This window comes from Hippocampus zosterae, chromosome 15 (assembly GCF_025434085.1).
Source record: "Hippocampus zosterae strain Florida chromosome 15, ASM2543408v3, whole genome shotgun sequence".
NCBI lineage: Eukaryota > Metazoa > Chordata > Actinopteri > Syngnathiformes > Syngnathidae > Hippocampus > Hippocampus zosterae.
The window spans coordinates 14,718,968-14,736,456 of NC_067465.1; the positions used below are offsets into that span (position 1 = coordinate 14,718,968).

The following is a 17,489-nucleotide window of genomic DNA, read 5'->3' on the forward strand; positions in this document are numbered from 1 at the left end:
GCCATAAGACTCATGTACAGGCTAGTTCTTGCTTTCGATTTCACCTGAGTACTGTAAAGGGTAAAGACCCATCTATTGGCTAGGTAGCGAGTATTTTCATGTTAGTGTTAGTTATTTTTAAGCATCTGTGCAACTCGTCTAATGACTAGTTTACAACCATTTCTTGTCTCGTTTTGGTTTTTGTTGTCATGTAACTTACAGGGGCAAGATAGTATTTCCCTAACTTGAGCAGCCGTTATTTTGCCCCCAACATTAGCTTTAGTGGCAGGACAACACATACATAATGGTAGCTGATGAGAATTTGCTAGCTACCATTAGCCTTAGATAATCAGTCTTATCTCATAGCTAGTTACCCAGTATATTCGTTTTAACAGACATCCATTTTATCTAATGGTGAGCAACTGTTCCCTGCCTTCCATTAACTTCAGCAGCCATCCTTCTCATCTAAAAACTGTCTAACAGGGAGTTAGTATCTGGTGGCTCGCGTAAGCTTTGCCAGCGATGCAACTCTACCAATGGCTAATTAGCAAGCATTTGGCTCCTAGAATTAGCTTTTGAAGAGATGTGACTCATCTAAAGTCCAGTTAATAAGAATTTGCAAATTATCTTTAGCTTTGGTCTCCATGTGACTCATCTCATTCCTTGGTGGCGAGTATTTTCCATGTAGTGTTAGCTTTAGCAACCATGTGACTCATCTCTTACGTAATATGTTTTACAATGTAGCGGCATCGTGCGTGCGACTCCGCAAATGGACAGTATGCGACTATTTACTATTTACTATGTAGCCTTAGCTTGAGCATGCATGACATCTCATTCATCGTTAGTGTGTATTTCCCACCTCGTGTTAACTTTAGTGCCATGTAACAGGTGAAAGTATTAGATGCTGTACCATGAAAGATAATAATAGGATTTATCTCTCTGTTGATATTGTGTTCGTCAGAGAATGTCAGTGGTGGAAGTGCCAGAGGTGTGTGTGTGTGTGTGTTTGTGTGTGTGTGTGTGTTTTTTTTGGGGGGGGGTGGCATCCCTATGAAAAGGAACTCATAAAAGTCCCATTTGTCGGTGATGCATGAGAAAGTGAAGGCAGCTTTGGCGCACGTGTTGGCGGTGGCGCTAAATGAACTGTTAAGACAAATAATCAAAGACTGCACTGGCGCCAGTCGAACGAGAGAAGTGGGGTGGGAGTTTGGAGGGGTTTAGTGGTTCCCCATCCGCAGACCCTCTGCGCTCTCTAGCAGGTGGAGGACCCACTGACCAGCCAGCCGTCAGGGGCTTTCACAGGACGGAAGTGCTTACACAAAAGAGGCCGAGCAGCCCACTGACAAGAAGAAAGCGCTGCCGCACTCCCCTGCTTTCCAGCTATTGTGCTCCGACACAGTTCTCTTTTTAGATGGTCTCTATGGAAGCAGTCTGACAGCTCTACATACCAAAGGACGTCAATTCTACTCATGGCCGCCTGCTCACTATTAAAGTGATCACCGACATCACCGTTTGTGTTACAGGCAGCATAACACGTACTTAGCTTTGGTGTGAAACACCTCACCTGAGCTGTCATTAGAATCCAAATGTGCATAGGGTACAATGAAATCTCAAGACTGTCACAGAATTGTTGGTGTGGGCCTTGTTTTTCCCTGCTCACATCAAAAGGACAAGCGTATTCATTTATTGGACTGCAAACACAGCACTTGAATCCTCACCAAGCACACCGCTTGGCGAAATAATGGTATGCTTGTGCACTATGATGACGCTGATAATTCACGTAATTCAAGTACGTAAGGTAGTCTCCATTACATTGTACTCCACCTCTTTGGGAGCACATGCACCATGTATTGTAATAATATTCACCACATGGCGAAAGATGCCCACAATGCATCCTGCGGCTGTTTGAGAGTGTACATGCACAGAACTATAAAAGTTGAAGCACATTACTATCACATGACTGTCACCTAAGGCTCACATGAATTTGATTGACATTGACAGAACAAGGAAAAAGGATGCCATCAAAATGGAAGTGGGAGGCCAATTTGAGCTTTCAAATACTAGGAGAAATTTACAGTTTTGAATGATACCACGAGTGTTGTGTATTTAACAAGGTGTTTACTTTTGTGGTTGTAATTTGCAATGGTGTCATACAGACTGCTTTCGAATGTTTTCCTTACCATATTTTGCTGCATTTATATATACAGTATATTCATTCTCTTGTCATTAGATTAAGTTATTTTCAACAGAGCTGAAATAAAACCTCTGGACAAGCGTTTGCTCTTTGCTGTTCACATTGCCTGGTAACTGAATGTTTCTTTTATAAATGTTTGCTTTTCTTATTTGTCATTGATATCTGTGGAACGAATCAGTGCATGTTCACAAAAACAAAGGCAACAATTTAAAATGTAAATGACCGATGAATAGGCCCTTGCATCCCATTTTCCGGGCAAATAGGTTGCATACTGCCCACATTTGACAATGGGGAAACTAGCAGTTTTTGAAAGTAACGTTTTTGTAGCAGAGCAGTTTCAAGTTGTAATAATAGTGATCACCAATAGATGGCCTATGAATGCCTATTTTGCTCAGACTCAGTCACAAAATATTTTAACCACTCGACACCGATCTCAAAGCTATAGGTACACATAGATCACCTGTTCGACCCAAAACATGGCTCCTTCAAACTTTTTTTTTTTTATTTGTGGATCTTGGTATGACGGACACATCCACCAAATTCTGTGTTGAATGTTTTTTCCAGGGCTTGAAGGGGGGAACAGACTTTGACGCCATACTTCCCCCACTTTAGATGAGTGCAATCAAAAGAGCTTTGCAATATCGAGGGCTCCATCTGTTTAGCATACCTGCTTGAATTTCCTTAGTCTGAAATTGTCAAATTTCTGGTATAGGTAATTCATATTTTTTTGATGCATTCTGTCCATTGAATTCCATGTCAATAAGTGAAATTGGTCTGTAGGGATCATTTTTTTCCATAACTTTCCAGGGGGTGCTAAAACATCACAGTGTCTGAAGCTTGCGCCCAACCAAGTAGAATAAGACACATTCTCCATTGTGTCAGCAGGAAGAAAGAAAAACTTTTTACAGTACCAACAGAAACAAGAGGTGGACCTTCTGGCCCTGGAGGGTGAAAGGTCACCAGTCTGGCAGCAGAGGCCTGCCCCCGACCGTCTGCCGGCTGCAGACGAGATCCATGTCCTTCTCTCCGACTGCTGGCATTCCAGCCCATCTTAGAGCACTAAACAGCTACTGCGGCTCCGACCTGTTCCAGCCTACAGATGCTATATTTTTGCATCGTAAAAGACAAAGTAGCATATTTATGTACTAAACTGCAGAGAATACCAGGCATTTCATCGTGGCTTTAGGCATATATTAAAGTAAAGTCTTTCATTTGTGCAGGGTTTAATAATACATCATTTTTAGCAATTAGTGACAAGGCATGTGTATTTACTAAGCTATAAGATCGGGGAAGCCTATTTGGAATATTATACAATGTACCAGTATAGAACAATAAATAAGTTCAAGTCAAGTTCAGTGGTATTGTAAAATGCTAAGAAAGTAATTGCATTATACCCTCTCAAAGTGAGTCGTAACCTTTCATATCAAATCTGCATTGTAGCACTTCAAAATGTAGAATCTTTGAATTGTAGCTACGTATTGAATCATCTTTTATTGGAGAGATGTACAGTATAGCCTTATATATATATATAGTTAAGGCCGTTATAACCACCAAAATTGTTGTCCTCCAAGCAGATGAAAAAATTAAGTGCAAAGGTGTGGACTCTGTGTCTAACTGGGGTGGGGGGGGGGGGGGGTCTGTGAAAGCCGAGGCCACTATCTGTGGGAATGCAATAGCTCGTTGCCTTTGTGCAGGTGTCGAGTTTGAAGGGAAGATGAGCGTGATGGGCCTTGAGGACCGATTCGCAGCTTCCATTAAAATAAGCTACTGGAAAACATGAAGACTTGAGTGAGTGTGCTGAATAAATGTGACAGATATTTGCTACCCGGGAGGCTCTCTTTTATATTTACCGGTACATATTTTGGGGGCGTCAGGTGATGGGCAATGTTGCAGAGTGAACGCAACAACTTGAGATATTCCTGGAAGAGTGGCATAAACAAATCAAGTGGAAAAAGGACGAAGAGCAACCATCTAGATACTTAATATTGGCTTTCCAAAGTCCTGCCTGTGGGTCCCATGTGAGGGGCTGGATGGGGGTGATAGGGGTCATCTTCTGCAGCAAAACACTGACTCACTTCACACCCACATACATGCATGCTAAGTGCAAGAGTACACACATGATGCTTCTACTACACACACAAGCTACAACATGTGCCTGCAATGTGGCGACCTCCTGCAGCCGAAGTGCTAAACATGTCACTTCACTAAAGCCTGACAGCCTGTACAGTTTCTGAGCAGCTTCTAAGGGGCACAGAGAGAAAGCCACGACAAGGCCTGGATGGAGGCACAGCGCCCTCTAGGGTAACACAATCGAGAAGTCTGGTCAGGAGGATAGGGCCACCGGCAAATGAAAGAAAAATCAATCCAGGCCTCACAATGGATTGGTTTTATCCGCTCACGTAACAGAGCTTGTGACTCATCATGATTACACCAAACAGACATCCACGTCGTAATACAAGTTAGTCTCCTTGTGAGTGAAGACAGGATTCATTCCCTTTTTTTGTGGAGGTGGGGGCGGGTGCTCATCATCATCATGGCCAAGAGGCACATGATTCAGCCAGACCTCGAGTCGGGACAAGTTACAGACATCTATGACTACGGTCCACTTTTAGAGTCAGACACACCAGAGTCCCTTTCACGCTGTCTTCAATGGCCAATACGAATTGGGTCTCTTTTTTTTACCTACGCTGTTGATGTAACCACGATTTGCATCCAAATTGAAATAAGCTGCAGTGTATGTGGACTATCACAAGACCACGGTAATGCAGAAGCATCGTCATATTTACAGCATACAGTAGAACTGATGAAAAACACTTTTAAATCATTAGTATAAAAGTATCAAATGAAGCACACCGACTATGGTGTTTAAAAACCCAGGGACAGAGCTCTGCTGCAAACACACACAATCCAAACTAGTATTTTTTTTTTTTAGACAACATCATCGTGTGCTGGGCAAGCTGAGTAAGAGAAAAGCAGATGTCGGCACTTATTTATTTACTTGTTCCAAAAGAAGCACAATTATAGCAAATGTTTGAGTTGTTCAGCTTATAGCAAAGATACATTGCACATATTGCTGAATTCAGGAACAGCAAACCACAAATATGTGAGAGATCACTGAACAGTACATTTATGTCACGAAACACCTGTAAGCCATAAATATAATCACAACAAACAGAGGTAACAGAACATGGCTTCTGTTACCTGACACTGTTGTCCATGAATATGTACTGAAATAATGCTGCTCATTGTCATGTGGTGTTCCACAAGGCTCAATTCTGGGGCCTCTGGTGTTTTCACTGTATCTGCTCCCATTACGTTCCATCTGATGGAAACATGGTATTTCCTTCCGCTGCTATGCGGATGACTGTCAGATCTATGTCCCGCTGCGCAAAAAAGAGGCTTCCTCAATGAGACCCCTTTTATCCTGTCTGGAGGAAATCCAGAACCGAATGGCACAAAATATTTGGAATTTCAATGAAAATAAGACGGACCTAATGGTGCTTGTTCCCAGTGGCCCTTGTACATCCCATCCTGCGTACTTGGACCAGTCCTCAGTCAGCCAGCCAATCTTCCATTAAGCATCTCCAGTTGGTCCAGAATGCTGCCGCTTGCCTCTTGACCGGCACTGATAAGAGGGGACACAGAACTCCTAGTCCGGCATCCCTTCACTGGCTCGCTAAAAGCCTCTCCTGCCCATTTTTAAAACTCGTTTTGGCTTTTGACTCAGCATGAGACTTGATTTTTAGTGTTACAGTTTTTATGCTTTCTACTGTCTTTGTTATTAATTTATTGTTAGGTTGCTTGATGTTTGAATTGTTTTTGCACAACGTACAGCACTTTGTACACAGCGGCGGTTGTTTTAAAGTGCTATATAAATACAGTTGAGTACGGTAGTCTCGGTTCGTGATAGGCTATGGCATATTCTGATTTATGTACAAATTTGTGTGAGTGTTGACGCTGTGTGAATGGAATTCAGTCAAAGTCCATGGTCTCCTGCATGAAGGCTGGATCTACTGTTATGGGATCGACGGAACAAAGGATCTGTTTGTCAAAATTTGGGTCCATTTTCAAAAGGCATTATCCATCATGATTATGTTTACTTTTACCGGGCTAATGAATAACCAATGAAAATATCAATGAGGATTTGACTGATGTCGATTCATTGTGGTGGTGCTGTATTAAGAGAAGCAAACATGTTAACCCTGCAAGATTCCACCCTTGAAAACAATCATTTCAAACGACTTGCTTTAGCAGGTGAAGCATCATTGAAACAGATCAAACCGCCCTCACCGTGCAACTCCACAACAAAGCCACTTTTACATGCTTCTCGATAATTAGACGAAGAAAGCAAACATCCAAAGGTCTTAGTGAAGAATGCTCTAAAAGACTGAGTATTGTATTGTATTGTAAATTTCCCCAGTGTGGGACGAATAAAGGATATCTTATCTTATCTTATTTACTGGTGAAATGAGAATTGATGCACAGATTAAGAAAGGCTTGTGTGCACAATCAGTCATGATTAGCATAGTTTATTTTTTTTTAAACCTGGAGAATTGAGTGTTGCTGGCAATAAATGGCTGTGATTGCATTATTCCAATAAGCACAACATCTTAAATGTTTGTTTTAACATGACTCAGCAGTCAGACAGCGCCTTCTTGTGGCGCAGACCTAAATACGAGGTCCCCACATAGCTCACTTTGGGGACGAGCCGGCCAATAGCAGGTCACATCTAGATAACTGGCGACTGAAAATGAAACCACAGTGTCTAACGGCTCACCTTGTGAACATCACATGATCAAACAGAAAACTGGTGAACTAATACTGATCGTGAGTTGAGCCATTAGGCACTGTGATGTCATTTTCGGTTGACAGCAAGTGTAAAAATGGCTGCCCAGTGACATGGCTAAAAGCGGCTGGAAGTTGCTGCTAAATTAAGAGTCCACAAACGCAACATTAATCAGAATGCTGTCTTCAGATTAGAAGGTGTGCATGGATCATATTATTGGCAAGATATTTATTTTTACTTCAATTTTGCTTCAAGATTTCAATGTTTAGAAACTTTCATTTTCTGTCTGAAACTATGGGGAGCTATTGTTTCCATTGTTATTCAACTTTAAACTTTAACTTTAAAGACTTAAAAAAAATACAGTAAAAACGTCAACATAGTGCAAATCTGAAAAATTGTTCGATCCGACAGTACTTTAACATATTTCAACAGAGTGAGCATTTTTTTTATTCTGACGCCAATATTTTCCCTTTTATTGAAAATGAATATTGGCTTCAAATATTGCTTATGGGCCTCCTTGCTGACTGAATAATCAGTATCTGTCTATCGCTACCTAAAATGCACGTTACTGTAGAAGTAGGAGGTAGAAAAGCCACAAGAATACAGAGAGAACACACACACGAACGCCTCAGACTCCCCAGAGCCGAATTTGAACCCAGAACTTCTTGGCTGCGAGGTAGCTTTATATATTGCTCCGCTAACAATAAAAACAGAACAAGCATTCAGGATGTTGTTGGTTTTTCGCAATGAGTTTTAATTTCAGGAAAATCACAAGTTCATACACCTGCCATTTTCACTCGAAGTTAAATGCAAGTTGTTGTTGTTGTTTTTTTCCGGAACAGAACAGGCTTCAACGTCTGTTACATGTCAGAGAGCAAGACCGCGAGAACAGAAACACCGGCATTGTGTCAAATACATAATATATACTGTATATTTATATATTTATTTAAAAAAAATCTCTCACCTCATGACACTACTTGGAGACTACAGTCACAGTTCTGTAAGGAGCCACCTGCATGTTGAATGTGGAAAAACGAGAAAAAAATAGTCTTCTCGTCGGGCCGTGGTGTGTACACAACTTCATCGGTGATCAGTCATTGGGCAAGCAAAAAGCAGCACTCTTGCTGGTACAGCTTGAACATAATAGTCATTTCATTAACTCTTCTTGGCATCTGTTGTGATCAACTGCAGGGATGACTTTTGTTTTTGTTTTTTGAAAGAGCAAGGCCATAATGCCAGAGTCCAATCCTGCTCTTGCATGGGCAATACTGTTGATGTGCAATGTTTCTCTCTTTTGTTTTCTTGTTGTTTTTGCTGAAAATGATATTTCTACATCGACTTTTTAAGACAGAGGGGTCAAAACAATCCATGGTGATTAAGTGCTGTAGCTTTGTCCTTCTGGTGGCTGCGGAAGCTTCATATTTTCTTTGGACATCATCAGACGCCTTAACTCTTGAAGGATAATTTTTATGTTATAAGAATTCTGCCATTTGGCCAATACTGGTATGCTACGCGAGTCCACCTGTGGGACAAACAGAAGCAGTTGACAGGTGACGCCGGTGAATGGATGCAGCTTAGGAAGTATGAGAGGAGCTCGCTTACCGTCCCATTGGAATTATTTATCCCGTTCATGGTGATTTTTGTTACAAATCTAACAACCGGGGCTGTTTCTGGGTACCTGGGTCCGCATTCCACTTTCAGGCTGTATATTCTGTTCTCGTAATTGGTCTGGAAAGACAGGAGCAGAAAAGTGGACCCTTTTATCATTCCTGACCTGATGGTGAACGTGTTTTTCATATAGTTTCTCTCTCACACACACACACACACACGCACGCACGCACGCACGCACGCGCGTGCGTGTGTGCGTGTGTGTGTGTGTGTTTTAGAGGCAGGGCCAACCGAGTAGACGTTTTTGGCAGCCATTTTAGATTGAGTCTTTTGGGCAAAAATGCTGATTTGTTTTAGTCACATCATTATTTCTGTTAATCAACCTGCTCAACACACACTTGCCCAAAATATGAGCAATGGATGAGGAACACTTAAAAGTATGAAACAAACCTGGCACTTTAAGCAAAAATAAATAAACCAAATGAAAGAAACTGTTTTAATAACATAGACCAGTGAGGACTCCTATCCTGAGTGCAATTATGGTGTAATTTTAAAAAAATATATGCTTCTATATATATTTTATAATTTATATTATTTACATACTTTTGTTCATTGACTTCTCCCTTTCATAATTTTGCTGCTGTAAATTGGGAATTTGTCCATTGTGAGACAAATAAAGGTTTTCTTATCTTAACACCATTTCAGAGAGTGTGGATGATTTTACACTGCGATTCCATCACTGCTGCTCAGCAGTGAGGCACCTGCGTGATATAAGAGGAATAATTCACACATTTCATCCCATCATCCAACTAAATAGTAGAAAATACTCCATAACCTGCTTGTGTTATAATTCCTACAATTGCCTGAATCTACTTTTAATATTTGAGTATACGCACAACAGGCGAATGAATTGACGTTAGCCATGACGTTAGCTGAACCAAAATAATTTACGCCTTAAGGTAGGAGCCCTATTTGCGCCAGGAGTTACTGTACATGGTAAACTTTAAGCTTACAATGATATTCATCACGAGCCGACTGCTGCGTAACATCGATCGTTAGCAAATGTGTACAGGTACAGTACGCGGTGTTAAAAGGACTAGTTGTGATTTGCCTGCGGAAAAAAAAATAGTGTGGTGAGCCTTCAGATGGTGCTTGAGATTTGTACTATTCTTTCCACCTAGTTTGTGGCCACATTTACCTTTACCGCCGTGTTGTGTTGTGCCGGCATGAGCGTGTGCCCTGGTGGGCATGACCAAAGAAGGATAGGTTGCAGCAGCATTGCTGATATATTTGACAGACGGATTACGTGCACAATAGAAAGGAGATGTCATGCATTTTGAATATATGACAGACCACGTGCTATTTTGTCCAGTCTCGTTAACGAAAGCTCACATGCGTGACATCATATTTTTTTAGTTATAAAAGAACCACGTTTAGCTTGTCCATCGCCTGGTTATAGTCACAAAAAAAGGGGGCGTTAACAAAATAATTTCAGAATCATTGACGAAAACAACACTGCTAGTAGATTGGCCCACTCGGGGTGAATAGTTTGGGAGTTTTGATGACAGCGAATTTTGATTTTGTTTTGACTTTTGTTTTTCAAATTCAGTCTTCTCTGTTGTTAGACAGATTGAGTTGAACTGATTGGGTTTAAGCATTTTTGGGTTTTCACAGTGCTCAATAAACGGCTGAAAGGTGCATTGGCAACTGTGACTCTCCTTTCCCCCATACAAGGACATTTCAGGAAGTGTATTATAAAAATATCTGTAAAAATGCCTTCAAAAAAAGTTGGTGATATAGCAGGGGTGTGAACAATGAACTGCAATACTGTATATAGTGGATGGGATGACCCCCACCGAGACACGAGTCCTTACTCTGGCTGGCCCGATGATCATAGCGGTCCACTGCGTGAGAGTCATGTCATCGTCGTTCTCCAAACCCCAGCTGACTGTGCCGTCGCCGTCACCTTTCTGGCCCTCCTCCAGTTCCTCCAACAAGCGAAAATTACGTGGAACCTTAATGACTCCTGCAACAACCAACAATGTACAGTATTTGATTACAAACAAGACTTCCAAATTTAAAAAAAATCTGCAATAGATTTTCAACTTGCAGCGGCACTTTAACTTTATAGAAAAATTCACTTTTTTCCCTCCCGTGCACACGATTTAAAACAGATTCAAGTGTTTTAAGAAGGTTTCTGTGACATGCTTTCATAAAAACATGCCAAGAATCAAATTTGCTCTTCCCCAACATGTGTCGCTCATTTCTGATGTTACAGATCTAAATACTTCCTTGACACCCATTTTGTACCACTTCCCCATTTATGGATGGCTTAGGCGCCATGTTGTGCATATGTAATCATCAAAGTATAATAATACAAAACCTTAATACAAATAATTCAATTTTTTTAATGTCTCATTTTGAGGTAGCGATCCCCCAAAATACTGAACCTCCAGTTGCGACTGATGCTGCGTCATCAGTAGGTCAATGAGGAAACAGTGTAAATTGCTTTGAGTAGCAAAGGTAGAAAAGCGTGAGATAAGTGACAGCCCATTTACTATTTACAGCAGGGGTGCCCAAACTTTTTTGCCCTTTTCAATCAACCAACCTCCCACGATTGACCCGTTTCTGCGCAAAAACACAGACGCATACCATGATGAGCAACAGCCTGACGCTGAGGCATGCGACGCACTTAGGCAGCCTGTTAACAATAGTAGCTCACGTGTACCGTTTTAAAATGCTTCTCTCGGAAACTCCAGATTCCCATTCTTTGCCCGTCCCCTCGGTGAATTGTACAAAACAAACTCTGAATGAGATTAATGATAACGATAAAAGCTTCGCGCAACAACTCTGAGCACAAGCTCCAACTGCAGACTGCTGCGCGCTAACAACTTCCGGTGACGCAGTCACACGCCACCGTAAGTTAAAGATGATCTGCATTATTTTCTTTTCTTTTATAAATACTTTTTGTGAAAGTGAGACTGATAGAATGATTAGGGTGCAGTGTGCATTAATACAAAAAATATATTACATGCACAGAGACTTTTCCCCCCCCCCTCTCCACCCCTCGGGATCGACTTGGGACTAGTCCGCGATCAACGTATTGGGCACCCCTGATTTAAAGCAAGACAACCGTGATTTGATAGCAAAAAAAAAAAAAAGAGAGAGAAAATGGATGTGCAGGGAGATGACCTACTTCAATAAACTGAAAAGACTGGTTGAAATAATGATTGGTAGACTGTATGCAAGGGCAGCAAAGCCCAAGGCTCTGAGCGAACACCTCTCACATTCAAATGCGATAAAATGAAGTGCATCCTGACTCTTGCTGACATTTATGATTGGTTTTTGCTTCAAGCATCACCCCAACGCTACTTTCGAGTCACCAGAAAATGTTGTTTTCGAAGTCCCAAACAAAGTGATCTCTATTAAGGCTTAATTACCGTGACTTGTTTGCCACAATAAGGAGGGTGTTTACCTCCTTCTTTTCGGCCCATTCATGCACAAAATTAGTTGGGCCTAAATGATTATCAGCCCCACAGTTCAGTTTTTACACGGTTGCGGTCAAGACTAAAATGGCTTAAGCGTTTGAGATGATGTTGGGGATATCATCACTTAATGTCTTTTTTTTTTTTAAATATCTAATTACTGTACAAATTAATAATTGACTTTTGAATTCTGGCTAAGGAGGGAATCTATTTGGCATGTTTCAATCCCAAGTACAAATTCAGATTACATTATTGTTGTGAGAAGAGTATTTGAATTTTGGGGGGAACTGAGGACCCCCTGTACGACATCCTTCATGTTGTTGGTGTTCTCAGAGTGCTCACTGATGTTGCTCATGCCATGCATTCCGTTTTGCACAAATCAGCTCAAGACACGACGAATTGACTATGACCTCCCCGCAATTGATCAATGTGCACGTCCCCTTTAGACATCTTAATGCAAAGTGACAAAGAGTTTTAGCATGGTCACGCTCCTGGATCACCCATCTGCAAAGAGTTGCGCAATGGGGAGCACAAGACGACTTGACTGCTGATTTTATATGAGCAAATGATTTTGAGAGTAATGCCCGCTGGTTTTAGGAGTGTTCATTGCAAGGAAAATATTCTTTGTGGAGTTTTGGCACTGAAGACAGCAGCCTGACAGTCACGGGCTGCGTTGTCAATGATGAAGATGTGGAAGGTGGCCAGCACTTAAGACAATCCATTGATTCTCACAGTCGTCGTCTTACCACCATTTTACAAACGGGAGGGTGACCACTTGAATCATAGCTATCCTCCATTTTAACTTTTCCGCTCTCAAATTCCTTACTAACCACTCCAAGACACACACACACACAACAAAAAAGGATGAACATGAAGCAAAAATGGAGCAGCCCACTTGGCTGTTGTAACTATTGATCCACTCAATCATTTTTCTGTGTGTCTTCAGCCACACCACGATGACTTTACCGTCCGCTATTATGGCTCACCTACCGTAGCCTCACTATGTCGCTGATTAACTGCTTAACTATTAAGAAAACCTATATTATTTATTCTCGCAATGGAGAAATTCCCAATTCACAGCAGCAACGTTATGAAAGGAAGAAGTAGAACAACAAAATATAGGAGCTGCTGGAAAGGCAGCCACTCTCGCGGTGCCATTTTGAAGTCAAAATAACACAATACAACATATAGGACACAGACAGTCTTGCAATCTTCACCACTTTTCTGCATACACTTTGTCGTCTGAAGCAGTTATAGATGAAAGAGGAGAGGATCAAAGTGTCCTTTACTGGACAGTATTGGACACAAATATTGAATGAAATGCGGAAAAAGGCCACATGGAACTAAAAATAAAGAAATGAAAAAATTACATTGAAGCAGTGTCACAGAATTGTCATTCACTCCCTTGTGCTGATGGGTTGCTGAAACAAATTCATTTCAAGGTGTACAATGATCCCAAATCCTCCCACACCTTTGAAGGCCTGGAAGGACGGGAGTATTCAGTACAAAATGAAACTCATGAATATACTCCGGGAAGGACTGAAGAATGGTTCCATCTTAAAAAGCAGCTAATGAATTCCAAATCGTGGGCATTACTGACATCTAGGGGTATTCACAACAGACAGCACCATCAACAGTGTGCACTACTTTTGAAACATTTTGTGCTTTTTATTTTTTGCATTCAAAAGTCTGTCTTTGCAGATTTAAATGTATTTTAACACATCTGAGAGGGGTTGAACTATGTATGATAAAAAATGTCATCTTTCTCTGCATTGCGAGGAAGACGGCTCGCTGAACCAAGCTGCCGGGCAGACAGCAATCCAAGCGGGCGTCCATGGCGTGACAAACTCAGTCCACCACGAAATGTAAAAACAGGACAAGGGTTGTATTTGGTCCAAAAAAAAAAAAAAAAAAAAAAAAAAAGGTTATTATTACCACCTGAAAAAAATGCTGATTGTGTGGCTAAATTGAGATTGTGTTTTACTGTGCAACAATTATAGTAGTACTGGGCATCGAGTCAGGCTTCCAAAATTAATGCAATTTATTTTTTACTTTGATTGATTTTCGTTGGAGAAAGGATTTCATGCAAGAACAAGTGTAATTTCAGAAGAAGCAAAGATGCAAATATAATTGTCTTGCTCGAACTGCAGTAGCAATACTTATATTTATATAAATGGAAGATGCACTTAAGGATCGGCTGGATCGACGGCTGCCTTCTCGGGCGCCATCTTGACATAGTGACATGATATTTTTTTTCTCTTCCAAACTGCACCTTTGCTGTGCAATATTTAGAATGAAATTTAAATGTAAACTTTTTGGTAATATTGTACCCCGAGTGCTAATCTTTCTTGGCAATAAAAACAATGGCCTTTTTTCAGTATTGGCAGGAAGCACCAGTATCGTTTCAAAAACACAGTGACCCAATCGGGTCCAAGTCTTGCCACCAGTAGCTAAAATCTGCAAGTAATTGACACCCACCTTCCCACACTAAAAGGATTTGACTACTTTTGTCTTTGATTGTCCTAAAGATACCAGAAGATGGGGTCAAAATAGAGTATTATTGCAAAAGCTTTGGCCAACCACAAAAAAAGGTGAATGAGTGAGTTTTTCTGCCCTTCATCACCATTCTGTTCATAACCTTTATGGACAGAATTTCTGGGCCGAGGCAGTGAGGGGTCCGCTTTGGTAGACTCAGTCCTCCATGTCTGCTTTTTGCAGATGTGGTACTGATGGCCTCTTCCAAGTTGTGATCCGCAACGCTCACTGGAGCAATTTGCAGCCGAGTGTGAAAAGGTTGAGATGAAAATCAGCACTTCCAAACCTCAGGCATTGATCCTCAGTCAAAAAAGGGTGGAGTGCCTTCTCCAGGTTGGGGATGAGATCCTTCCCCAAGTGGAGGAGTTTAAGTATCTTGTGGGGTCTTATTCACGAGTGAGGGTAGAATGTAGCATGAGATCGACAGGCGGATAGGTGCAGCATCTACTGTGATGCGGACTCTGTAATCGGTCTGTCCTGGTGAAGAAGGAGCTGAGCTGAAAGGCGAAGCGCTCAATTTACTGGTCAATCTACGTTTCTACTCTCACCTATGGCCACGAGCTGTGGGTAGTGACCAAGAGAACAAGATCCCGGATACAACTGGCCAAAATGTTTTTCTTCCTCAGGGTGTCCAGGCTCTCCCTTAGCGAGAGGGTAGGAAGCTCAGTCATCGAGTAGGGACTCAGAGTGGAGGCGCTAGAACATAAGTGTCAAACTCAGGTCCTGGAGGGCCGCTGCCCTGCATGTTTTCCAAGTCTCCCTGTTGCAACACACCTGATTCAAATGAACGGGTTCAATGTCAAGCTTCCGCAGAGCTTGCTGATGATCTGTTCATTTGAATCATGTGTGTTGCAACAGGGAGACTTGGAAAACATGCAGGACAGCAGCCCCGCAGGACCTGAGTTTGACACCTATGCTGTAGGGCATAGGTGTCAAACATTGAAACTGTTAATTTGAATCAGGTGTGTTGTAACAGGGAGACTTGGAAAACATGCATGGTAGCGGCCCTCCGGGACCTGAGTTTGACACCTATGCGCTAGAGGAACCAAGTGAGGTGGTTCGGGCATCTGATTAGGATGCCTATTTGACGCCAGCAGGATGACGACCCAGGACACGCTGGAGAGACTATGTTTCCCACCTGGTCTGGGAATGCCTTGGGATCCTTCCGGAAAAGTGTTGAAAGATGTGGCTGGGGAGAGGGAAATATGGCCTTCCCTGCTAAAGAGGCTGTCACTGCGATCCGATACCGGATAAGCGGTAGAAAACGACATGGTATGGGTGAGTTTTTCAGCAAATGACTGCAGAAAAAAGCAAAATATGAAAAATCAGAAAAGCAATTACAGTTTGGAACCGGTATCATTTACCCAAACCTGGTGGTGGTTTTACGTTAAAGTGTTTTATATTTATGACACAAAGATGTCGTGACTTTCCAACTGCATTCGCATAGGGTCGTTATAGCGACCGCATTTATATTTTGGGCGTACCCCATTGCTATTTCCACCCCATGTTATTAACCCACGTGAAACATAACACCTGGCGATGCTAAACATGAAGTTGTGTTACGAGTAAGCTTTTACTCCACTTCCTTGCACACGGATGAAAAGCAAAAGTTATTAACCAAGGGGAATTGTTTTTAAAGAATTCGGTTTTAAAATGATTACAAAGCAACTTCGAGGCAACCTCTGATCCTTGCGAAATGACGACTCTTGCTATTTGCTGAAACAAAGCACAGCAATTTTAGACGACTACGTTTATCCACACTCTCCTTCAAAACTCCAACGAATGTGCAGTATGTGTAGAATCTCAAAAGTCGTCGTGAAGCGTGTAATCAACCAATGGGAAAACGCTGTCGATGGAAATGCTAAGGAGAGTACATGCCGCTGGCGTCACCTGACATGGATGAAATGTAACACAGATAGCGGGGCACGCCAACAGGCGAACCACATTGAGTCCATTGTGAACACAGGCATCACATTATTGCAGTTAATCAAGAGCCACGCGCACGCTTTATTACTGCAGCTAAGCTAGTCCCACTTATTAGCATCGACACGGCAGTGAATTGACGGACACCGCTCGGTCACAATGCTCGCGTCGACCCGTTAATCTTAGAATGCATTCGGTACGTAGTATGGAGTTTGTAAAACTAAATGACGAGTACAAACCACGTCATCGCCTTGTTAGTTTGTCCGTTTTCTCAGCGAGACGCACGCAAGTTATTGCGTCTAACCACAACGCCTCGGCTACTAGTTAGCATTCCACTAGCTACACGCGTTACATGGCACTTTTCACCATTGCGTCTTTTGATCAGACAATTCTCTCGCGAGCGTCTCGGCAAAACAAAAGCATGGCTGCCAGCTCGGGCTCGCCCACAATATTTCGAGTTGTAGGCTGGCTATGATGTTAGTTTGTTTGGCACACAGACCTGAGGAGGCCGCCATCTTCTTCAGCAGAGTCCAGAAACAGAGAAGTGTGACGTCACTGCACGGCGGGGAAGCGAGGAGCACCAGCGAGGCGGCGACACGCCCTCTTCCTCCTCCGATGCCGCCTCGGTGGAGTTTTTTTTTAGAATTCCTAACAAACTAGTATTTATTCTTACACATGAAAAAATAACACACCAATCTGTGAAGAACAAAAACATCACACTCCAAACTAAATAATTACAACTAAAAAAAAAACTACCAGGAAATCTTTATCATAAACCACAAAGTCTTACTATTATTTTCATACTCCTCAATGTCCCTCTGAAGCTCATTTTTTTTCCCAATAATCCAAAAACTGTGGTTGACATTTCGTAAACCTGCCCTGGTCTATGAATATGCCTTGATGGAGGTTACACCCCAGATGCAACTGCCACCAAATTAAACCGTTCTTCAGCACTTTGATCAGATTTGGTCCGAATACA

The 17,489-nt window shown here is 42.0% G+C and overlaps 1 protein-coding gene across 2 annotated transcripts; it reads right to left on the reverse strand.

Annotated features, from left to right (window-relative positions):
* Positions 1-7,689: 7,689 nt before the first annotated feature.
* Positions 7,690-17,136, reverse strand: ube2v2 (ubiquitin-conjugating enzyme E2 variant 2). 2 transcript variants are annotated; one of them, XM_052088592.1, is made up of 4 exons: positions 17,010-17,136; positions 10,442-10,593; positions 8,562-8,687; positions 7,690-8,481 (listed from the first exon to the last, which is right to left on the reverse strand). In XM_052088592.1, the coding sequence occupies exons 1-4, from the start codon at positions 17,023-17,025 to the stop codon at positions 8,335-8,337; spliced, it is 441 nt and encodes a 146-aa protein (XP_051944552.1). In that variant the 5' UTR covers positions 17,026-17,136; the 3' UTR covers positions 7,690-8,334. The 2 variants fall into 2 exon arrangements, with proteins under 2 accessions (XP_051944552.1, XP_051944551.1); XM_052088591.1 differs by lacking the exon at positions 17,010-17,136 and adding an exon at positions 15,726-15,868.
* Positions 17,137-17,489: the final 353 nt, after the last annotated feature.